Below are 23,987 nucleotides of genomic sequence, written 5' to 3'. Positions count from 1 at the left end.
TCTATAGAGAAATCTCTAAATCACTAATAATTGTCTCTGCATCTACTGCAACACACATGCTGCACTGAGCTGGAGCAGAATGCACCTGCCCATACCAGCAGTAACTGTCTCACCTACTTAGTGCACTAAGTACTTTAACTTTGAACTGAATGTCACACAGCATATCCCTCCCAACCTTCGAGGCACTCTTGATACTCAGCATTACACAGAAACATGCTATACCAGATTTGCCATGCACAAAATGATGATGGTTTCAATGAACTCTGCTAATGTCTGGGCAATTCCACAAAAACTGCATCTAACTTGACTCAAAGTAGTTATCCAGCTACTCAGTGCCAACACAGTTGGTTCAGTGCTGGTCTGCAAAGACCAGCCATTAAGCAACAGAATCACTGGGACAGGGAAGAAGTCTTCATCCAAACTCAGAATGAAACACTTGCTTCTGCTCATGGGCAGCTCAGGGTCAGGATGGCCAACCAGCTGTAACAGCCAGAGTAGTTTGCCAGCTTAGTCTTAAAGCTGGGACAGACACATAGTGAATGAGTACTAAGGTCTGATAGATTTGTTTTGCCACCTTCAGGGACAGAACAGCATTTAAATAATACTGACAGCAAAAGAGCAACAGTGTCTTTCCAAGATTATCACACAGATAACTTAGGAACAACTGCTTAAAACCTACCTCACATTCATCTAAGCAAAACAGAATGTCTGTGGTTAGCAAGTCAACAATGAACCAGTTAAGATCTTGTGAATGAACTGGGCCAGTGCAATGCTGCTGCTAGTGCAGGGCCAGACACAGAGGGTTGTGTGTGCACTGGGTATGAGTCATTGAGACATGAGCTGTTCACACCTCAGAGCTCACTGCTCTGCAGGCACTGCTACAGCACCTAACCAAGTCTGCACAGGCTGCACTCACACAGGGCAAGAGACATTGGCAATTATTTAACTAGAAGTTAGAAATAATACTTTTGAAGAAAACTTGATCTGAAAAATTCAGGAGAAGCAAAGTGGCCTGAGAAGTGCTTCTTTCTTTCCAGAAATCTGGGATGCTGCCTTTCAGAAGAGGGATTACAGCACCACTGCACATAATAAATACTGCAAAACCAGCTGGGTTTTTTTTCCCATACCTTATACATGCCACTAAATATAGGTCATTGACCTTATTCTAGACAGATGAGAAGACTGATAAAACTGTTGTGCCAGAAGAGTAGCAAAAAATGTTAAGGTAGTCTCTCCTATTCTGGTTTTATTTTTGTATAAGTTAGATCATTTTCCATAAATCGATGGAAGGGGAGGAGGAGGACAAGAAGAAAACCATACAGCATGTAAGATCCCTGCTTTCAACAGGCTTCACAAGTAGGAAAAAAATGGACAAATGAGACTGCATTCTTCAGACAAAAAACTTAATTTTGTACATTTAATTAATGCAGTTTTCAATTACATTTTATTTCAGTAGGCTGATACATGCAGGAAATGCATTCTGATCAGACCACTGAAAACTAAATGTAAGTTATTGAAGGAAACTGTTTTAAAATTAACTCTGTAACAATGTAATTACCTTGAAGTAATTACATACTCTCTAGCCCTTTAACTCCAAGGTTCAAGCCAAAAAATTGTGTAATTCTTCCTTTCTCCCCTGGCCTTGCCTCAGCAAAGTACATAAAAGCTTACCCTGAAGTACACACACCAAGACTGCAGTTTTCCTTGGGGAAACTCACAGCAGCAGGGTACCAGAGGCACTTTGCAGTCCAGACACAGCAAATGTAAGCTGAACATTTCAAGGCAGTCAGCTTTTACTGGTCTGTGTTTTCTCACAGTACTAACTGCCAAAGGAGTCACTGCCCTTTGGAGCACCTCCTGACACCTTGTGCCAGTCACAGAGACCACAACACCGTTTTAACTTTGTTTCAATTCTGACAGACAACTGAAAGAGTGGAGTTGTGAGCTGACGTATTTACTAGCATCTCTCCAAACTGGATCTCCAAATTTCGGCAGGACCCTTCAGTTCAGTTAATGGTAACAAAATATTTTGACATCTGAAAGATAAATGACACCTCAAAATCCCAATCTCTCTAGTCTGTGCCCAAAAAAAAAGGCATAATACATCCTAGCACTCTCCGGTGGATCACAGAGGATTAATGTATACAGTCAACAGTTCTGCTGAGCAGCAGAGGGAGATGATTGTGTCCTCAGAACATATTTAAATAGAAATTATTTCCATTTCCTTTTCTTTAAAAATAAGAATTTTTCTATAAATGCCACTGTGAATTTTAAATACAGCAGGTGAAATTTATTGTAACAGAGAGACAAAGCAGATCTTAAGTCCTCCAATAATATGATACCAATAAGAAATGATTCAGGTAAGCCACATGGATGTTAAGACAGGAAAGAATGTACCACACAGTGCTAAAAACACAGTGAACTCTATGAACTAACTGGCCAACTGAATTAAGTGACTGATTCTATAAAAATTCTATCTCCACCATGGAAGAGTTCATGCTATTAATTTTTTGACTTGGTAACATTTATGTGGATGTAAGAGTGGGTGGCACTATTTGTATTAAATAAATGGCATAACACAAAAGGAATAGATGAATATATTTAATTTTAAAATTGTTCCTAAGCAGATACAAAAAGAAATTAAATTTATAGGTCCCTCAAACTGCAACTTCTAGTTATCAGTGGACAAGCCAATAGGAAGAAAAAAAAAAAAAAAAAAAAAAAAGAAGTGGTAGAGGTATCTAAAGAGATTAGGCAGCTACAAAGTATGATTTTTCCTTATGAAAAATATTAAGAAAAAATAAAATCATCTATCAGGAAGAGTCTGGCAGCAGGAGGAAGGGGTAGTTGATCTCTCAAGAAACTTCTCATCTCCCCTCCCTTCCTGTAAAGGGACTTATGATGCATTTTAGCTACTGATAGCATCCTAGTCATCAGGACAGTTCTGCAAGCATCTAACAAAATCCAAAAAAGGAAGAGTTCCATTTAGGTCAAAAGCTATCACAGAACATAAAGACAGAGCATTTTTTAACTAAAGAGAAAACAAGCACAAGTAACCCAACTTGCTGGGACAAAAAAAAAAAAAAAAAAAAGAAATCAGTAAGAATATCCAAAACAGGAATCCTTATTGATATTAGGGAGCGTAAAGTCCCAGACTTGACAGTGGCCAATCACATGCATTTTGATTTCTATGTGGTAACATAAACCACATGAACAATTGCAGAAGTCAACAAAGTTTGCGTTGTTGTTCAACAGCAAAGTCCAACATGGCACAACAATGGCTCTTCCCAGCACTACAAGGTAGCAAGTTTTCAGCAGCACTTCTTTTACTTCAGGAGCTGTTGATGGTCAGGTATGCTAAAATTCTCAAAATAGAAAGGGATTTCACAGCATTTCATGTGTTTAACTGTGATAGCAGTACCAGTGCTATATACCAGGAAGCTTGAATGCTTCTACAGCTATGAATTATTTCTTTCAAGGAACAGGAACGCTATCTCGGAGCAAGATGATAAAGCATTAAGTCGGAATTCTTTGTGGCCTACCTCACAGTTCCTGAGACGGCGTGCCCATGCAGGCGTATTTAGTGGCAATGGCTGAAGAGGGATGGGAAAAGAGTCTTCCACTACCCTGAAAAAAAAAAATTTAATAGAAGTCTATACAGACATTCAGAAAAGCAACAACTTAGTCTGAACTACAGGTAAGATCAAATCAGTGTATTATGTATAACCCTAGAACATATGATCAAACTATGGGTATTGTATCAACATGCCTTAAAAACCTGTGGTTAATTTTCTTCATGTTCTATTTCATTGTTAAAATAATTTACAGTGAATAAAGCCCCACTGGTTTCTACATTCAAGTCCTCCAAACATTCAGTGCAGTGTGCATTCATAGCCTCTATTCCATGGTAATTTTGTGATAACCATTGCAAAAACAAACTGCAAGAAAAAAAGGCAGTGCTAACAGTGGATTGAAGTGACTGCTCATCCATTTAACCCCTGACCTACCTGGTGGCTGCTTTTTTCGATATGGTGAGAGATGCCTGTGGATGTAGAATGTAACTGCTTGCACTGTCTGCTAGAGAAGCCACCACCACAGTCTGCAGGTTCCCATCACTCCGCTTTTCTTCCAAAATATCTTTACAAAAGAAAAAAAGCAGCTTATTAGTTTATAACTTAATGTAGAATGGAGAAAAAAAAGCTATGATAAAACTTTGTACGCTGCTAAAGCAAGCCTTTTGACATAGGAAAGAAGTTTTATAGATTACAAAGTCGTCTAATAGTTGTGAATCAGTGCTCAAACTCCTGGCACACATATGAAGGTACACTTGATAAGGCTGCTTCTATTTAAGGACTTTGGTAATTGTGCTACTGCTTATGAATCCTTCCACAACCAGGCAAATAATCAGAACAACTTGCAAGTTACTCTGCTTCCAGGAATCCATCTAGGATTGCACAAGGGTTTTGTTCAGCTGCAAGTCACATACTGGTTACTTTTAAAATGAGAAGAGATGAGGTAATGATACTGCTTTGTACTGTTGTACTGCTTTGTACTTAGAAAGAACACTTAAACAAGAAAAACAGGCCTCTTGTAATTGAATCTGACATGCTGTTAGAACAAATGTTTTAGCCTTTCTTGGTAATAGGGAGCAATCCACAAGCCAAAAATTTCTCTTAGATTGAAGTCTGTGTGTACAGTTAAACAAAAACATAATGGAAAACTGAAAGCAGACGTTCAATATTTTGGTCTCAACATAAACATGCGAGGTCTCTTCAGATGAGGGACTTTTGCCCTTCAGTTATGAAAGCTTCTTTCCCTCATCCAGAGAGAGTGGTAAGCTATTGACACAGTACAGAAATGGATCCACACAAAGCTCCATAAGAAGATTCATAAGTGTGCACTTGGATTAACACCACTCTGGCTCAAATCATTGGTTCCTCCTACAGAAATGTGCCCTTAAGACAGTACAGGCTACTCTGAAGTCTGCACCATTCCACACATTACCACCACATACAGACAAGTGAAACTCAGGAGCTGACAGGCCATTCTCCTTTCTCTTTCACCTCCACAGTAAACTGCTGACAAGTCTCCTCAACTGTCTTTTAAAGACCAAATCTCTACAGAGTCTTTTACACACTAAGTCTCTAGAAAAAAACAAAACAAAGAAACCCCCACAAATGACACCTGCAGCACTGTTGTAAAACATATATTCAAACACTATGACACTGAGCCCCATGTTGAATGAAAAATGTAAATACAAAACTACTATTTACTGTTTCAACTTAGTGCATACAAAGAATAGAAGCAATTATTTTCTAACTAAATAGCTAGTCGGCTTTAAAGTAATCTAAGACTCTGCTGTCGCCAAACCTGATTTTACCCCTGCAAGAGCTGGGGAGGGAGGAAAGGTTGATCATTAGGGTAGAAACAAGTCTTTCAATGCAAGGTGAGGAAACCATATTGCATCCCTAAGTGAAACAGGCTAGATCATTACTTGAATCCTAAATCTTTCTTCTATCCACCCAGCACCAGGACTCTATTCTTCCTCTGAGCTGTCATTCCACAGGAACACTTAACCAGTGCTCACACCTTGAGAATTTTACAGAGAGAATGAAAAAACAATTTAAAAAACATCTGAGAGTTTAACAAAATGTGACCAGCTCATTCTCAGTCTCACTCTGTTAATGCAAACTGGTACACAGTGTTTTGCCATCCAGCAAGGATTGCAGATAAATAATCAGTGCTTTCAGGTTTCAGTATGTCCATTTTCTAGAGAAAACCTTAAAATTCATGCTTCTACTTGTGTATCTCAGCACATGCTTAAAATGTGACAACTAACACATTCCAGTGAATGGAAAGTTACATCTTATTTTCCTTGCCTGGGAACTGAATTTCTACATAAGTGATTCATTCCTGGCTTTACAAAAGATACATCATCAGTGATCTCTGGAACAGAGGATTTAATGTTCTTCTGGCCTGTCTACACTACAGGAATTAACTACTTCATTTACAGTGAAGTAAAAAAATACTGAAAATTTGGAGCTGATAGTACAGCTGATGGCACAAATACCCTTATCAAAGGTAAATAAGATAAGAAAAAACTCTTGGTATGTCAATCTACTCATCACATACCCTTCAGAAAGGGAGCATAATAGCTCTCATAAGTTTTCATAAGGTTTTTGCCCAACAGAAAATGTGTTGTGTGAGGCACCAGACTCACAATCAGAAAGCAGATTCAGTGCATATTTTGTCTTATAACTGATTAAGGAAAGGAAACAAGGTGCTTAAAAAAGACCATGGAGGATGAGCTTAGTCACAGGAGCACAAACCCTCAAGTCCCACAGGTTAAACTCACCCTGAGTGCTGGTCACATCCAGAAGCTGACCTGGAGGAATAATCACTTGGGTCACTCCTGGCTGGGTAGAAGGAATGACATGCAGCACCTGTCCATTTTCTGATTGGCTGGCAACAATCATCTGTAAGGCAGTCACACAGAAGCATGAATGGCTCCAGTTTGTATGGTGATCATGCAGCACAACTGGGTTTGATTATTACCAGAACAAGAAATCTTCTGCTTAGAGTTAGGGCCTGTATATTTACTTGACTTTACATAATAAGAAAACTGTCACTTTATTGTCAAGTTCTTAAAATTACTTTCCCCTTTTAAAATAGGCCTTTAATTAAGGAAAAAAAAAACAAAAACAACCCACTACTTTACCTGATTCTACAATGAATGACACATTTATTTGAAACTGACAACTCTATTATTAAAGCTCTCAAACACCTGAAAGCCATTCATAGCTGGAATCACTGTAACTCCATTAATGACTAGCAGAACTAATAGTAACAGGAAAATTGTGACCTTGACTTCTAAGAAACTGACCTCTGTGGGCAGCATTTCATGCAAAAGCAGAGAGAAGAAAAGGTCCAGGGCTTAAAAAAACAATACAAGTTAAATCACCTGGGATTCTGAAAAACTTGAACAACTCTTTATGGTCTACTTTTCCATAATTACAAAGGACTCTGGGTTACTTTTTTTACTAAATAGATGTTACAAATGACAAAGCAACATTTTAAGAAAATTAATTGAGGGCTGGGAAAAAGGTGAGACATAATGATTTAGCTTACTACTAATGTTCTGATTCCTCCCAAAAAACACAGAGAGATTTATCCAGGGAATATAGAGAAAGCAGCAGCAGTAGAAATACAAGATCTTATCACACTACAGTATCCATGCTAGATACTGACAGAAGACATCAGTTGTTGTTTAATAAAATTAGTAATGGCTGCAGACAGGATTTGCCTACCTGAAGAAGGGCAACTGGAGCATGAACTGTACCACTGAAAAGTTCCACCTTGTTGCTAGAGATAAAGTCTGAATCAGCTGTTGCTACAACAAACCGCATGTAAGAGAGTTCTTCACAGAGCTCCCTCACCTGTGAGCACAGCCCCAGCCCCGTCTGCAGACACACTCACCATGGGTGCACTGGGCCCTCCCAGGGGCTGCAGCTCACACAGGGGCTGCCTGGGCTGCTCTGCCAGGTGCAACTCCTCTGCAGAGTGGGAGTGTGGCTGGGGCGGCCGCGTCGGTACAGCCGATGCTGGAGGACTGCCCGAGAGAGGGACTGTGATGGGCAGGGCTGGGGGAGAGTCGCTCTGGCCAAACAATGGATCCCTGGAATCCATGCACATTAGTTGCTTTCACAGAGGAAAAACCGTAAAATGTACTTTGAGTAGCAACTTCTACGAAGAAAAGAAAACAAAAACAACAAATACAAAAAAGAGAGAGAAAAGAACATTTAAAACCAGTGCTATATTGTATACTTAGAGGAGCTCTTGTCCTTCTGGATCAAGAGGCTAACACTAGCAGTTCTACTTTCGTTTTCTATTTTCATGCTGAAAAAGTATTCATCTTCCACTTCTTAGAATGAAGTCTCTCTACTAAGGCAAAAGAAAATCCCCTTTGCTCAAAACCTGCTCCCCAAAACTACTTAGCACTTTAAAACATCTCAAGTCTGCCCAGAAACTGAGAAGACTTATACCAAAAACAAAACTGTAAAATATTCACCAACTTGATTTGACTTCAGAAGAAATCCTAGATACTATTCCACTTTGCCTTTCCATACATGCATTTAGCTATGAAGAAAAAAATCACTAAACACTTTTAAAATTCTTTACCAGAGAAGAAACACAAGCAACACAACCTTCAGTTCAAAGCCAAGAACTGTGCAGCACAAGGCAAAGATCAGATTTACAAAATCTTAAAAAAACAATGTATCTTTATCAAATTTGCAGAACTGAAGTCTTAGAGTACATCTTGTTTTCATTAAATTTAAGTGCATAGGCACAAATATTTGTTGAAGCTTGTTGAAACTCCAACAACACAAACATTAAGTATATAAAAATAATGGAAAAAACAGGCAGTCCTTGTGTACAATAACGTGTCAAGCTGTCACTTGACCAATGCAAGAAGGGCTGCAATTTGGTGTATCTCGCAGCAACTGCACAAACAACTCCAATGTTTTTGCAACAAAAATTAATATACTACAAATCAAAGAATGAGTTTCTAAATTTTATATAAAAGTCAGATTTGATCTAAATAACCTCATTAAAAATTCTGCAGGTATAAATCTTCTGTGTTGAAACTGTCTAGTGTGAACTACCAGAAAAGCAGCAACAAACAAATGGCACCTGTTTTGTTAAAGACATTGTGCAGAGACCATGTGCATACAAGTAAATCACTACCTGAATAACATTTAAACAAAGAAGCATTCATGCACAGAAATCTCCCCAGATAAGATCTGGCAAGATCTGATAAAAACAGACACGAAAGACTCCCCTCCCTCACTACATACACATGTGTCTTATGACCCTGGACTCTTTATTTGTCACATTTGGTCACTAATAATGCCATCTGATTTTCACCTGTTTTAAACCTCTCCTATTTCAAAACATCATAAAGTATTACTTTTTTTAAAGGGTTAACAAAATAAAACATGCTTTTCTTCAGCACTGTAGCAGGACATAATTACTGAACGTTGTCATTACATGTAACATCTGGATAGTTATCAGTTCAAAACTGAAGGGCACAGGAATCCAAGGGAAGGATGAACATTCTTAAAAGACACAATGTATTACTCTAAAGGCAACAAAAGAACCCTGCACTGATGAAATAGCATATTTTAAGCTCATCAGAGTGGATGTAAAGGAAGCATCTACAAGGACAAAGCATTCATATCTCACCTGAAAAACCTGATAATTTGGTTCTGACTCTCCTGTACCATTACAGCTGCCTATGAACAAATCATTAGATCCTTCCATAGCAATATCATGGTCAGCTCCACCTTCTTCCATTACAAGGTGACCTGAAAAGGTTATAAAAGTTCATTTTAGCCTTCTGTCAGGAGATTGCTGCAGGTATTGCCTTTAGGTCTTAAAAATTTAGTGTTACAAGTTCTAATGCTGTTGCAAGATAATAGCAAAGTTCTCAAGAAATCCTTGCCTCCTTATCACTTTATTACTCACTGCAGAAAATTTCCAGCGTGTTGCTCCAGGAGTACAGCTTAGCCTTTTATATGAGACAATTTGCTTGATTTGTCATTGCATACACAGATACAAAACACATACACCCTCCCACCACATTCATCTGAATATGTCCAAAAGCACTGAACTAACAACCACACACATCTAGAGAACACTTGATATTTAAGCACATGCCAGCAGTGCTTTAAAAATACATTAGTCACCTTCTTCCATAATCACCAGACTGAATTTGCATTATACAAGTCTGTCATGCAGACATCTTAAAGTAAATCAATTTGGTTTAAAGGCTTATAAGACAGCATATAAATTAAAATTATTATTGTTAGTCTACAGTGGTATGCTTTGGGCAGCAAAAATCACCAGAAAAGTAAAATTTGGCATTAATCATGTGGTGAAAGACAAAAAGAGAGGGCTCCCAGCACTTCAGAGATCTACCTCCTATCCTACAGAAAGCTTGAAGATACTCAGCTGGCCATTACAAACCTTCAAACAGACAGATAATAACGGACAGTGAATAGCCACGTCCACAGGATAATGCTCTCATGAACACAGCACACTCTTTATAGCAGTGACCAATCCCAAACATTCACAAGCAAAAGGACAAAATGACAATTAACTTAGCCCCTACCTAACAAGAGTATACATATATAAGACTACAGACATAACATACCCAACTGAATAGAAGAAAACTTCTGTAGTTTGGGGTGAAGGAGGGGGAAGGGTGGTCACGATTTTTCCCTTCAGTATTTATTTAAAGACAGGCTGCATTATATTAGCACATGACTCCTACCAGCTGTATCTTCTTCACCACACCATGCAAGTAAACTCCTCAAGATGGACCTTCTTGGCTGTGGTATTTCAACTGTTTACAGCTTTTATGAGGAGACTGTAACAGGCTAGAGAGTGACTTCAAAAGAACAGTACAACTCTTAAAGCACAGATTTATTCTGCCTCACAAAGGTATAAAGGACAAAGGCAAAGTAAATCCACATCTCCTTGGCGTTTGAAGCTGAATAAAGCATCCTGCTGATACAAACAACATTGAGAAGTTAAGCTGCTCATATGGCTCAATATATTAATACTTTAATCTAAAGCAGATTTATTTTTCCATTCAATTTTCAAGTGATGACACTTCAGACCAAGTTCCAAATGAAGTTGCCTCATGTTTACCAAATATTTTTGAGCTTTGGATCCGAGAACAATTATAAGATGTTTCAGTTACAATGTCTGAAGCATCTTAGCAGCAAATGAAAAAAAACAAAACAGAAAACTAGATTTCATCATCACTCAACCATTTCCTCTCAGCTCAAAGATGTAAAGAAGCCACAGCAGTTTTGCGAAAGCAGCACATTTAGTTCTTTGAGATAAACTGAGTTTGTTCTAGAGATACTGATGACACGTACTCAGAGCATGCTGGAACCCAACAAAAGAACACAAGGACAGCTCTATAGGGACAGACCAATGCCCCAGCCAGCCCAACATCCTGTATCCAACAATAGTTAATAACAAAGCTCAGGGGAAAATCCAGCAGTAGGGTAAATACACAGTGATATTTATCCAGCTTCCTTCCAAAAGCAGCCCAGAAATACATGAAGTTTTACATTTGTGTTTAAAATAATTCCCATGGTACAATTTTGCCCCATGATTTTGTCTAATCATTGTTGTAACCCAGGCAAACCACTGGCACATACACCACTTGGAAAATCAACTTCATGGTTTAACCATCCAGGTTTCATTAACATAAGTGCTTGTGTGCAACCACAAATAAAGATTATTATTTTTTGTCTTAAAAGAAATATGCTTCTACAGAGGTGTACAAGTATATACACAGTTAACAGATCTTACAGTCGTATAAATATTGCTGACCCATTCCCCAGACAGGAGAGTTAAATCCTGTATATTTATGTATACGCACAGATATCTTGTCATGAACTTGTAAATAACATGTAGGCATCACTTCATAAGCATTAAGTGACCACCACAAAAATTCCCACTGTAACAGCACTGTATCACACATTTAACAGTCAGCTGAAGGAGAAATGTGGAAGTTTAATGTTAGTGTACAGTGGGAGCAAGATCTAAATCCTCAAACCACACAAACAGTTCTCTATGCCTCAGCTTTAGCCTTAACACAACTCCACCCCCACCACTTTATAGGCTGCTCCCCAAATCCAGCACTCCTGGTTCCAACACATGGGTTAGTGTACTTTAATGCCAGAGGTCTATTTCCTTCCCCCTGCTTCCACTTGGGAAGCACTTTTCTCAAGTAAAGGGAAATCTATGGCCATTGTTGCCCCCGGCTCCTCTCTACAAAGAGAGCAAGTAGCCACACAAACTGCTAGCACAGGCAGACATGATAACCATCATGAGCACTGTATGCAGGGTGTCAGTTATACCTAACAGAAAATACCTACAGTTGAATGCTTCACCATCAATCTCTTTTGGGTTTTCTGAAAAACGTTGCAGAGGTTTTATAAGAAGACTTTAGATAACTGCATAGCATACAGCAATCAAAATACACTGTCTGAAAAAGCTCCCTCTGAGGGCATTTCTCACACACTGTTCACAGTGGCACAAATTCACAAGGGGATGAATTACAGTAAAACATATCAGGGAGGAAATTAGGGCATAGTGATATTCCCCACAAAAGGAGTTACAATTAGCTTTGTCAGCCTGTACCGGGTTTGAAATTTAGCATTATCTCTATCATGGAAGAGGCAGATACTGCTAAGAATACAGAGAAGATCTGGTGACTCACACTTAAAAGGTTTCTCAAGTCAGTTTTTTGTAGACAACACCAATAACTGGAAAATACACCTGTGTCAATTTCGCTGACAAACAACGTTAGATCTTTGAAGTATGCTTAAGAAATAAATGAGATTTCAGAGTCTCACGAAACAGCAAACCCTCAACACCCCGCCCGCTCCAACAAGCGGAGTCACCAAAACCCGAGTCCCCACTCAGGGAAATCCCAGCTGCTCCCCAGAGGCCACGAAGGACTGTCAAAAAGGTGGAGGAAAAAAAATTTACGCACAACGTAAGCACACAGAATGTCCTCACACAAGCAGCCTTCTCCCAAAACACCAAACTCACTTACAGCTTCTTTTTAAGTCCACCGCGCGCTGGGCTTAGCAGGCACTTTATTGTGGGTGTGTCACTTGACATGCAGAGAAACGCAACCCCAGTGACTCCAAGCACAGCCCACCGCTCCAGCGACCCTGGGCGCCACACTGGGCACTGCCCCTGCCGGGCACAGCCCGGGTACAGCCCGGCCTCGGGAGCCGCTCCCGCCCCTGCCAGGGACCCCGGAACGCGTCCCCCGCGCCCCAGCCCTGAGGAGCGCGGAGGGCGCCTCAGCCCCTCAGCCCGCGCCCGTCGCACCCCTCGGCACCACAGCCCCGCGGCGGGGGCGGCGGAAGGCGCCGGCCGGGGCCCCGTCGCGGCAGCCCGGGGGGAGATGCCGGAGGCGCGTTACTCCACCTGGGCTCGGCTCCCGCAGCCCCTCCGCCATGCGCGCCTCCGCTCCGCGCACGCGCGCCCGCCCTCAGCACGGAGCGGGGCGGGGGCGCGCGGGGGGCGCCGGGAAGGCGGCGGCGCGCGGCCTCTCGGGAGCGCGGCGGGCGCGCGGCACGCGGGCGGTGCGCGGTCCCGGGGGGGGGCTCGGCCGGGGCGCGCGCGACACGTGCTCGGTGCCCGATCGGCGGCGGCGATGGCGCAGCTCACGGCGCGGTTCCGCACCGAGAACCGCAGGTGAGCGGCCTCCCCTCCCGGGCCGGGGGCGGGTTCGGGAGCGGGTGACGCAGAGGCGGTAACGGAGCGCTGTGCCCGCAGGTTCGCCGTGGAGGATGTGCCCTTCTCGGTGCCCGCGGCCTCCGAGACCACCGACCTCAGCCACCTCATCAACAAGCTGCTGGCGGCAGCGCACGGTAGGTCCCGCGGCGGGTCGGAGCCCGGCAGCCCTCGTGTCCCGGGCCCGGCCCGGCCCCGCGCGGGCTGTCACAGCCGGGCCTGCCCCGCCGCTTTGGCCTGGCTGCCGGCGGTGAGGCACTCCTGGAACTGCCTCTGAAGGGTTCCGGGGCTGCTGGGCATTCCCAGGAGAAATGGACCAAGGGCTGGAACGCTGTGCGTGCCCGGCGCCACAGGCCAGGCTGCCACAGCAGATGGGAATGCAAGGAATGCCTAAAACCTGGCACAAGAACTAATAAAACCAGAGGTTTGGTTTTTTTGGCAGCCTTTAAGAAAATCTCAGCTATTCTGTCAGTGCTGAAATGGGCCGAGTGACTTGAAAGCTTATCTATTTTTTTATCTATTATTATCTATTATTGAGCTGTCCAATGTTGTTGGAAAATCCCATTTTCTATAAGAAACTGGCTCAGTGGTATACCGTGCTTCTTGAGCCTTTTTCGAGTTGCTTTTGACCCCGTGACATTGCAAACAATCTCGAACAGAAAACTAGTGCACATTGCAGTGCTTCTGCCAAAATGCAGAGCCTTTGTCATTTATGCCATTACAAAGAGAGAAAAAAATTCTTAGGGTTTTCCTGCTGCTGCCACAATTACAGGGCTCTAGCAGGTGGTGACAAGTGGCAAGATCTATCCAGAACAGTCAGGAAGCACTGCTGGGGTTTGATTACACATTGCTACAGAGAAAATACAATGAAAGGCAAACAACTCGACAGCAAAATTTCTTTCCTCTTAACTTAAATAATCCTGTGGAAGTAATGGGCTGCCCACTTAAAACTGGGAGAAGAAACTAATTGGTTGGGGGTTTTGTTTTTGTTGTCATTTGTTTTGGGGTTTTGGTTTGGTTTTGGGGAGGTTGTTTATGTTTGGGTCTTTTTTTAAACTCTTCCTGGCTCCATTTCCCTGAACCAGTCACAAAATGATGCCGTTCTTCATGGTATCAAATAAATAGTGATACCTGAACATTGATTTTTCCCAATTTGTTTCAGCGGATCACAAGTATGTGGAATTTGACTTCCTTATCAATGGCCAGTTCTTGCGATTGCCACTGGTCACCCACATGGAAATGGAAAATATTTCCACAGTAAGTCATACTCAATATCTCTCCTTCTTGGACAGCAGAACAGACTTAGACAGTTTACTTTAATCAGATTTAGATATTACACTGTTAGCTAGGTAGATTTCCTTGCTCAGTTTCATTTATTTTCTGACTTTCCCAGGAGAATTCCCTGTATTTTTAAATCCATTGTGAACTGCAGCGATTAGAGACTACAGACAGAGCAGTGCAAGGAATGTTATCCAATCTGTTGTCTGTGTACAGTTCAGAGGGGAAATTCTTCTCTTATTCAGTTCATCATTAATACATTTTTGTCTTTTATGGTGGGGTATAAGGGAGATGTTTAGTATTACCTCTAGAAAATGTTGCAAAGTATTTTAAACACTGGTTTTGTATTAGCAAATATAGAAGAAGAGGAATGTAAGAAGAGTGAAATAACTTGCTTTTGCTTCCAGCTTGCTAATAATAGTAATTTGATAAGAATATGGAAAGCAATGTAATTCACACTTTTTTTCTTAATACTTTAGTTCTACTGATGTGGTGAAGGACTTGGATATCAAGACCTTTGCTCAATAAACTTGTATATTTGTGTCACAGTACAGTTAAATTTTACTGATAGTGATTAAAAAAAACCAAAACCACACTGCATCACTAAATAAGTGTTTTGTCTGTGAGCTCAGGAAGAAGTGGTGGAAATAGAGTATGTGGAGAAGTACATGGCCCCTCAGCCAGAAGAATGCATCTTCCATGATGACTGGATCAGTTCTGTTCAAGCCACTGAAGAATGGTACCACACTAAGCCAGTTCTAAGTTTTGTCATGCTTATTCATGTTCCTCCATGGTATCAGATAGAGTGCTATTCTCTCTTTAATAATCCCTTGCATGGGTTTTTTTCCCCTTTGCTTCATTTTTCTTTTTTTTTTTTTTTTTAACCTGTCAAGTGAGTCAACTACTTGCTTTTGTAAGCAGTTCACTGGTTACACTGTCATGTGACAGTGAATTTAACACAGCAAACAGCTAGAGACACTGAACTGAAGATACTGCATATATAAATGAACAAAACAAATGCTGTTTAGTATCCTTTTTCTTAAAGGAAAGAAAGTTTTCCTCATCTCTCTTTTTCACTTAAACCCTTGACTTCCAATGTGATACCCATTAGCAACAAATAGAATAGCATACCCTTCTGCAGATATTTTCCTGAAAAAAAAAGCCAAAAATGAATAATTGCTTTTTTTTACTGTATTTTCACATTCGTTTCCCAGTCAACTAAATAATGTTTATATATTAAATAGAGATTTGAAAATGCTTGAGAACCTCCAGCAACATACTAACAGGTTTTGAATTATGTAAATTATATAAGGGATCTTAAGTCCCACCAACCAGAACATGCAGTACTCTTACTGCTTGTCTTTCTAGCTTGTACTTTTGGCCTCCCAGTTACCAGATTTTAATGAAGCTTTGCTCTATAGCAAAAAAATATATTTTTTCATCTTTCAAGCTATTTCTTTTAAACCAGTTACTGTGCTAATAGTTTTCCAAGTTTCTGGTTGAGGCTTTATTTCATAAAAACGTTTGTTGGTCTTAAAGACAATGATGTTTCCAATGCTGTACGCTGTAGGATATTAACTGGTTGCTACGATCAGACTGCTCGGATCTGGTCTGTGGAAGGAAAATCCATCATGACAATACCTGGGCACACAGAAGTCGTGAAGGATGTGGCATGGGTGAAGCAAGGTCAGTGTATATAGCAGGGGAATAGTAGTTGTTTGATTTACTGGGGAAGAAATGTTAGCATTCCTTAACTATCTAAATGTATCTAAATTATCTAAATGTAATTACTTCAATCTCTGTCAGTGGTGTAAGAAATGAAGTAATGGTATGCCTAAAATATTCCTTTGACAGTAATGAATATAGTTACTTTATGATTGTCTGTCCACTTTGCAGTCTCCATTAGCAAATCCTGGTGTATATGTAGTTATATTAATTGTGCTTGCAGGGTAACATGACATAAACTGAAACACACACGAGTTTCTGTCTATCTACTGTTTCTTCTAGGATTAGAATAATTATTTACAAAGACTTTGAAAAGTTGAGTTAGACGTGAGTGTAACTTTTTTCTTCCTCAGATAGTTTATCATGCCTGTTACTCAGCGCTTCCATGGACCAAACTGTTCTGCTCTGGGAGTGGAACGTGGAGAAAAACAAAGTGAAAGCCCTTCACTGCTGCAGGGGACACGCTGGCAGTGTCGAGTCTGTGGCTGTTGATTGTACAAGAACCAAAGTGAGTGACTTCTGGAAAGAAACCTTTGTGGTTTGGGATTTAGCAGCCTATACCTCAAAAATCCCGGGTTTGTCCTTGCATGGGTATTCATCATCATGATTTTATGACACAGTGATAATTTTCCAGTCTTGTTGTAAGTGGTGGTTATTGAGAATTAGGAGTGTTACATCAATGCTAAGCCATAGAATCACAAAATCATTTAGTTTAGAAAACAAGTTAAATTTTAAAGTGTATTTTACTTTAAATGCATGAGAATTTTGTGCTATAATAAACTATTTTCGAATTTGACCTGAATTTTCACAGTGGTTTTGATGGGAAAAAAAATTCCAGAGTTCTTGGAAAAAGCAGGTGGTAAAGAGGTTCTTTCCCTTCATCCAGGAATTCAGCAGTCATGAGCACCACCAAAGGTGGAGTCATTGCTCCCAGCTTGACTTAATATCAGACAGATTAAAGTCAAGCTTTTTGGTGCTGAAGGAAGTAGGTATTTTGTAGGTATTTTTCTTGCAAAGGAAGTAAAAAGAATAATTTGATGTATGCCAAACATTTTGGGGGGAATTTTAGGAACCTTGCACTGTTACTTGTATGTTCTAACCCATTGAATAGTTTTTCAAGCACGTCTCTCATTCAGGGACTATCTGGATCAACGTTTAACAAAATGTTTCTGTTCATACAGTTCTGCAGTGGATCCTGGGATAAGATGTTAAAGATCTGGTCTGCAGGTAAGATGTAAGTTTGTAAAGCTATCCATAACTATAACTATGCTGAGTTACTGGTTTGGTTAATGATACAATTTCAGATCTTGTTAACACCTGCATGATGGTTGCAGGTGCCATAAATATGGGTATTTGCTTCATTACTTACATGGAGATGGAATTAAAAACCTGTAGCTCAACTCTGCCTGTCTTCTGTCCCAGTACCTACAGATGAAGAGGATGAAATGGAAGAAGCAGCTAACAGACCACGGAAAAAGCAGAAAACTGAACAGCTGGGGCTAACAAGGGTAAGATGAGCTCTGGGTTTGTCCAGGATTTTTCTTTAGGAGTGTAGCCAGAACAAATAATTTCCTCTTTGCTAAAGGTGACTTTAAAACTTCTGTTGGTATGTGTCAGGATAATCAGACTTTTTATTTGTTGAAATAATAGATTTTTTTGATAACTTACTCAAATCTGTCACCATTAAATTCTAGACTCCCCTGTCAACCCTCTCTGGCCACACAGAAGCCATCTCCTCTGTGCTGTGGTCAGATGCTGAAGAAATTTGCAGCGCGTCATGGGACCACACCATTAAACTCTGGGATGCTGAGACTGGAGATCTCAAATCAACTTTGGTGAGATCATTATACTCTGGCTGTAGGTTCAGCTGAAGCCCAGCTCAGAGAAAAAGAAAAAGCTGTGTAAAATAGTAGCTCCTGTCTTAAAGTTATTATTTTCTTTACTGACAGACAGGAAACAAAGTGTTTAATTCTGTCTCTTACTCACCCCTGTGTCGACGTCTTGCATCAGGGAGCACTGACAGACATATCAGGCTGTGGGATCCTCGCAGCAAAGGTGAGTTTAAACATGCATGGTCTCAAAGATGTTCTTCAAAATCAGAACTTTGTCCTGTTGAGCGTCATCTCACAAACTTTTCTGGTCCCTCTGGGAGTGGAATGTGGCTTGAAACGAGCCATTTTGGGGGCTTTCATTAAATACAAAGCTTGCATCTATTTTCTGTATTCTGGTGCAAAGCTCGTTTTAAATTCTTACCTAATAATTTAGAAATTATTCATTACTTACTAATGAATGTTCAACTGTGCAGTTGCAGAATGGATTTTTTTTTTTGTAAGGTTCAGATTGAGGCTGTTCTGATAATCATTAAAGTGAAACAGCAGCCATGGGACATGGTACTATATTTCATAAACAAATGGAATTACAGACATTAGGACTGAGCCTACAGATTTATTTTCATAGACTCTTCCCATAGAATGGTCTGGGTTGGAAGGGTCCTTAAAGATCATCTAGTTCCAGCCCTCCTGCCCTAGGCAGGGACTCCTTCCACCAGAGCAGATTTCTCAGACTCCTACCCAGTTTGGCCTTGAGCACATTTTTTTGTAGGTTCTGTTCAGGTACTGGAAGGCCACAAATAGTAAATAACATTTACTTGTTTAGCTTTGTAAATCTAATCCAAAGTTCACTAGCGTATTACATGTTGTTAATAAAAGCAATATTTTTCTGTTTGCTTTCAAAAAAAATCTTTGAAAAGGAAGAAATCTTGTCTTTAATGACAAGAAAAAACATTTTTAGGGGTTTCGGGTTGGTTTCTTTTTTGTTTTGTTTGTTTTGTTTCTTTGGGGTTTTTTCCTTCCCCAGAACTTTTGTGGCTTACATTTTTGTTCACTTAAAATAAAATTCAATAAACACTTGAACTGCAATCTGTAGTGGGTTCAGTGCTGGCTAAAATCACTAGTTCACTTACTAGAATTATTTCTTGCTGTGAGATATGAATTAGAAGGAGGGTAAAGCAGGCTCAAAACTTAAAAAGAATCAGAATAAAACCTTCAGAACACTTCTCCCATCCCCACAACTTCTTTCCTATGGACAGTGTAGAGACAAAACTTGGGATTTTCAGTCAGTTACCACCTCTATAACAGTCTTTCATAAGTTCTTGCAGGGAGAGAGGAGTTTCTCTTGCTATGCCATGGAGACTTCTCCACAAGAAACAGTTCTCCTGTGGCTTCAATGTCACAGTGAATCAGCCACCCAGGAAAGGAAAATCTGTTCACAGTGTGAAAGTCCCTCCCATGCCTTACAGCTTTCCCAAAGCTGCTTTCATGGGCTGTGTACTTACGGGGTGCTATTTTTGAGGACGAGTTGTTCCAGTGTAAAAAACCTAAAAGTTCTTCTTTTTCTCTCTCTGGGAACAGGGGCTTTTCTTCTTGTATCCCATGTGCAGTTTCTCATCTCTCTCTGTTCAAGCTTCTCATTGGATTACAGCTTTTTGGCATGCATATGCTGCAGCACGAGTGCCCTTTTCTCTTGTGCTGTGGGTGAATGCTGCATCCCCCCCATGCACTTCATGAATTACAGGGAAAAAAAAAAGTCTGATATATCAAAAATATATCTTCACCATAGCCTTACAAAGAGAATTTCAGCCCAGGACCAAGGTATCTCCTCAGTCTCCTCCTAACTAGAATTTGACTCATTCTTTACTGACCTCAGTGTCCCATGTTTTTTTACTTACGTGTCTTTACCTTTTCCTGACTTGGGAGAGAATTGGTATTTGTAGGTTCATTTGCTCTCAAGCTTTATCAACTGAAACAGTTTTATAGAGTTCTGCAGCACTGAAAAGTAGCTCTCATCCAGGCTGTGCATCAGGGAGATTGTTCACCGTGCTTCTCACTGCTGTTCACGGGGTCTCTACCAACACCGTGTGAACTGTGCCGGCCACCAGCTCCACTCGGCGCTTTTCTCCATGTGGAGTGCTGGAAACAAGAAGAGCTGCTGCTGCCATTTTTGTCCTTCTGACCACAGCATGGCTGGCTCAAAGCAGCTGAACAAACAGAGTTCATTGTGAGCCATGCTGAGGCAACCACTGCCGTGTGCTGTTGTCACGCTGATTTTTTAGCCCTGCAGTCCTGGCCACATGGCCGCTCCCAGCCATTCCCAGCATCGGGGCTGCTCACAGTTCCAATGGAGACTCTGGCCAGCAAGGCCCAGCAGTGCTGCTGGAAAAGGACCCCACCAGGATGGAGCCACTGGACTCCCCAGTGAGGGGCTCAGCAGCTCGCTCACCACCCCTCAGCAAGCATAAAATCTCAGCTGGGATGTGTTGGGCCAGGTTGGCCAGTTACTCTTGCAAAAGTTGGAAGCAAGAGAGAGATTTCCTAGGCTTGCCCATCTTTAAAATGTGAATTTCACAGAGGCAGACCCAGCTTCTAAATGGTTTAATAGGTTGTCAGTTTTCAGAGCTAGCCAGCTATTGGTTTTGGCACAGAGGAAGCTTTTAGCAGCTCCTCCCAGAAAAATAATTTCTGTGGGTGGCTTCTTGCCTTCTCACTAAATATCAATTAATGCAAAACCAGCACACAATCACACTGGATTTTGGACACATCTTCAAAGTACTGGTTTTAGCATCTGCTGATGTCTGTGTTTTTTCCTCTTTCTGTTCAGATGGCTCCTTGGTTCTCCTGTCTCTGACTTCTCACACAGGCTGGGTTACATCTGTAAAGTGGTCACCTACCCACGAGCATCAGCTAATCTCTGGTTCTCTGGACAACATTGTGAAGCTTTGGGACACAAGGAGGTAAAATAAATCTGTGTTTGTTGCTGTTCAAAGGCATAAGCTTTTATTTTTTACAGGGTGAGGTACCCCTCATGAAATAGCAAAAGCAGTCAGAGACATTCAGTGGAAACACCTGTGGCATCTGTGAAAACCCTCTAGGTTTTGGAAGTCAACCATATAATAATTTGGAAGTCAACATTATAATAAAAGGGAGAAAAATACTTGTAGTCTACCACAGGGCTGGAAAACATAATGCTGTTGAGCAGCATCTACACATGGAAGAGGGAAACTATACTAAATTCTTTCTAACAACTGATTGAATTTCAGTCTGAAATTTGTTAGCAAGCAGATGAAAAATGTTGCTATTTTTCTCTCTGGGCATGTAGGAGAGGATAATATTAATGTGATTGGCTCTGTGGAAAGCAGAGGAAGTGTCACAGATGGTCGATGTCTGTACTCTCTCAAAGTGTTTATAACTGATTGATCACATCTGTTTGATAGCATTGGGATAGCATTTCTCCCTGGGACCAGTTGTTGTCTGTGATTGCTCACATAACTTCAAACCTGTTTTTCACTAGCTGCAAAGCTCCTCTGTATGACTTGGCTGCTCATGAAGACAAGGTTTTGTGTGTGGACTGGACAGAAGCAGGGGTAAGATCTGAATAGCAAGTTACTTGATTTATACTAATGATGTTTAAGAAGAGAGCTAAAAGAGTTATGGGCTGTTACTTCCTTATGCTTAAAGCTAGAAAAGAACAGGCACAAGTTGTAGTTGTGCTGTGTTTGAAGTCTGGGTGCTGGTGTCACAGGCACTGCAGCATGTCCCCACACTCTGCAAAGGGAAAGGGTGGGGGCAGAAGCTCTGTGGCTTTAACTGAGCATTATAGTGATATTCCAAACAAGGAAAGATGAGAACAGCACTTCACCTTTCTCTGAAACCACATGTTCCAAGATAGTCTTCTGCCACTGGGACTAAAGCAGCAGCATGAAGTAAAGCTGGAGCATGGAAGTCCGTACATATAGAGGGGGGAAATTGTATAATCCTCTATAGCAAGCTGCTCTGCTACTGTACTGGTACACGCATATTTAAAAGTACCAAAAGCCCCCATTCTGTGGATGTTTGGTTTCTCAGTGTGGCTCCTGTTCACTGTAAAAATCAGGAAAAGCTTTAGCAACTTTCCTATACAAGTTTCACTTCTAATTTTAGGAGGAGAGTAAGAAACAAAGTTGCTTCTGCGCTTTGATTCCGGGTTTTAGTCTTGCATGAACAGTTCATTACTCACTCCTACTTCTTATAAAGGAAAGAAATTGAGTCCTTCATTTTTGTGTACTTATTTTGCTTAGTTCTGATATTAATCAATTTCCTTCTCTCATCAGTTGTTACTGAGTGGAGGAGCAGACAACAAACTGTACTGCTACAGATACCCAGCTACAGCCTCTGATGTTGGGGCATGAATGTCAACAGCCAGAAGACTTTTTTTTAAAAACAAAGATTTTTGCAGCAGTTGCTCTCTACACAATCAACTTCCAAGGAAAGGAGGAGCTGTTTGTTGCTCAGAGCTATTCCTCGTTTTGTATCAGTAACCTATATCCATATTTGCCACAGAAAAATATCAAAGTCCAAATGGGATTCATGTGAAAGCAAAGGTAATTTCCTCCCTTTTTGATGGCTTTGGATTAACATCTTTTTAATAACTATTTGTGTAGCCCTTTTAATAAGAAGAAAACTGTTTGCTGATACTTACAGAAAAACTACTCACTAAATTATTTTTTCAGTTTATCTGCTTTCCATTGGAAAAAAAAAAAATAAAGCTTTTATCAACAGTTAATTGGTTTAGTGTGTCATTTCAGATAAAAATGACATCTCAGCTCTCCTCTCAGTCTGGTTGTTGGTAGTTCTTATGATTTGGTCCTTAATTAAGAGTCCAGGCTTCTTTCTAGGATGAAGACTTGGTATGTGTACAGTGGAAATAGCATGATATAGAGGAACTTGACAGATATACTGGCAGATGAAATATTCCATATTTTGGTAGCTCATAAATTAGGGCTGTAGATTATAAGAAAGCCAGCCTTGTACCACAGTACCTATTGTGTTGCAGTACAACCAGTGTGGTCCTAAAAGCAGGTATGTAGAAACAATGGTGGATCACACAGAAAAGGCAGAAGTAGAATTTTTTCTTAGAACAGATACAAAAAGTTGCAATAGCTTTTAAGTTGGTAAAGGATAAGCACTATTGAAACATGCTCAATTTCTCTGCTAGTGGTTTTGCTTTGAGTTCAGCGTTCAAATGAAAATGCTATTACTGCAGCTTGTTGGATTACATACATGTGATGTAAAACCAGCACACTCTTAAACTATGTGGAGACCACACTTGAATATCCTCACCAATGTCTTGGCTTTCAATCAATGTAACACCTGTACAGCACTAACAAGTCAAGTGCTTAAATTAATAATTCTTGAAGAGTGAGAACTCTGACCTCCAGGTTTATAATATAGACATATATGTATTATATATAATTTTATATAGACTACATATGTGTGTGTATATATATATATATCTAATATATACACTACATATATAGTTCTGAGTAAGGAGCTTTAAGAAATATCAAAGAGCAAAACTGGTGCAAATGGCGAAGGACGGGAGGGATCTCGGATCCCTGTGCTCTGCAAGTGAAGTACTGCTATTAACAACTTAAGGCTCATGAATGCAAGATAAGTAACCTTAATATGGTTTTCTTGCCTTTCCAGAAAGATTTACAAAACACTTTTTAAAAAGATCATGTCACCTGAGGTGTCGGTTTATCTTAGACTGAATTATTTAGAGTCAGGAAAACCCAACTGACATCAGTTGTTTCAGTTTCCAACAGTGAGTCAGATCAG

The 23,987-nt window shown here is 40.6% G+C and overlaps 2 protein-coding genes across 7 annotated transcripts in view; one reads left to right on the top strand and one right to left on the bottom strand.

Moving 5' to 3' along the window:
* The window catches only part of CARF (calcium responsive transcription factor), a 32,982-nt gene extending 19,824 nt beyond the window's left edge, over positions 1 to 13,158 (bottom strand). For 2 of the 6 annotated variants that reach the window (XM_023930845.2, XM_023930848.2), the window contains exons 1-5: positions 9,244 to 9,335; positions 7,477 to 7,743; positions 6,356 to 6,476; positions 4,008 to 4,137; positions 3,543 to 3,627 (exon numbers count right to left, since the gene is read on the bottom strand). In XM_023930845.2, the coding sequence (XP_023786613.2) occupies positions 3,543 to 3,627; positions 4,008 to 4,137; positions 6,356 to 6,476; positions 7,477 to 7,692 (552 nt within the window). In that variant the 5' untranslated portion in view covers positions 7,693 to 7,743; positions 9,244 to 9,335. Of the gene's footprint in view, positions 1 to 3,542; positions 3,628 to 4,007; positions 4,138 to 6,355; positions 6,477 to 7,307; positions 7,363 to 7,476; positions 7,744 to 9,243; positions 9,366 to 13,023 lie in introns of those variants that run through there. The other 4 variants (XM_086897307.1, XM_086897309.1, XM_086897310.1 and 1 more) reach the window with 3 other exon arrangements.
* WDR12 (WD repeat domain 12) lies at positions 13,131 to 22,932 on the top strand. The gene is made up of 13 exons (XM_086897312.1): positions 13,131 to 13,293; positions 13,375 to 13,469; positions 14,495 to 14,589; positions 15,243 to 15,349; positions 16,181 to 16,296; positions 16,689 to 16,843; positions 17,517 to 17,562; positions 17,758 to 17,843; positions 18,030 to 18,170; positions 18,285 to 18,390; positions 20,992 to 21,124; positions 21,682 to 21,754; positions 22,481 to 22,932. Exons 1-13 carry the CDS (start codon positions 13,253 to 13,255, stop codon positions 22,556 to 22,558), a joined length of 1,272 nt encoding a protein of 423 aa, XP_086753438.1. The 5' UTR covers positions 13,131 to 13,252; the 3' UTR covers positions 22,559 to 22,932.
* Positions 22,933 to 23,987: the final 1,055 nt, after the last annotated feature.

Source organism: Cyanistes caeruleus, chromosome 7 (assembly GCF_971803275.1).
Source record: "Cyanistes caeruleus chromosome 7, bCyaCae1.hap1.1, whole genome shotgun sequence".
Lineage (NCBI taxonomy): Eukaryota > Metazoa > Chordata > Aves > Passeriformes > Paridae > Cyanistes > Cyanistes caeruleus.
Note: the sequence above shows the minus strand (reverse complement) of the source record. Positions and strands in the feature narration are given on the sequence as shown.

Excerpts from the sequence above, each read along its gene's own strand:
- WDR12 (XM_086897312.1), top strand. The coding sequence starts at position 13,253 with ATGGCGCAGCTCACGGCGCGGTTCCGCACCGAGAACCGCAG. Across the intron at positions 17,844-18,029 it reads AACAGCTGGGGCTAACAAGG|ACTCCCCTGTCAACCCTCTC; the intron begins GTAAGATGAGCT and ends ATTAAATTCTAG. Across the intron at positions 18,171-18,284 it reads GAGATCTCAAATCAACTTTG|ACAGGAAACAAAGTGTTTAA; the intron begins GTGAGATCATTA and ends CTTTACTGACAG.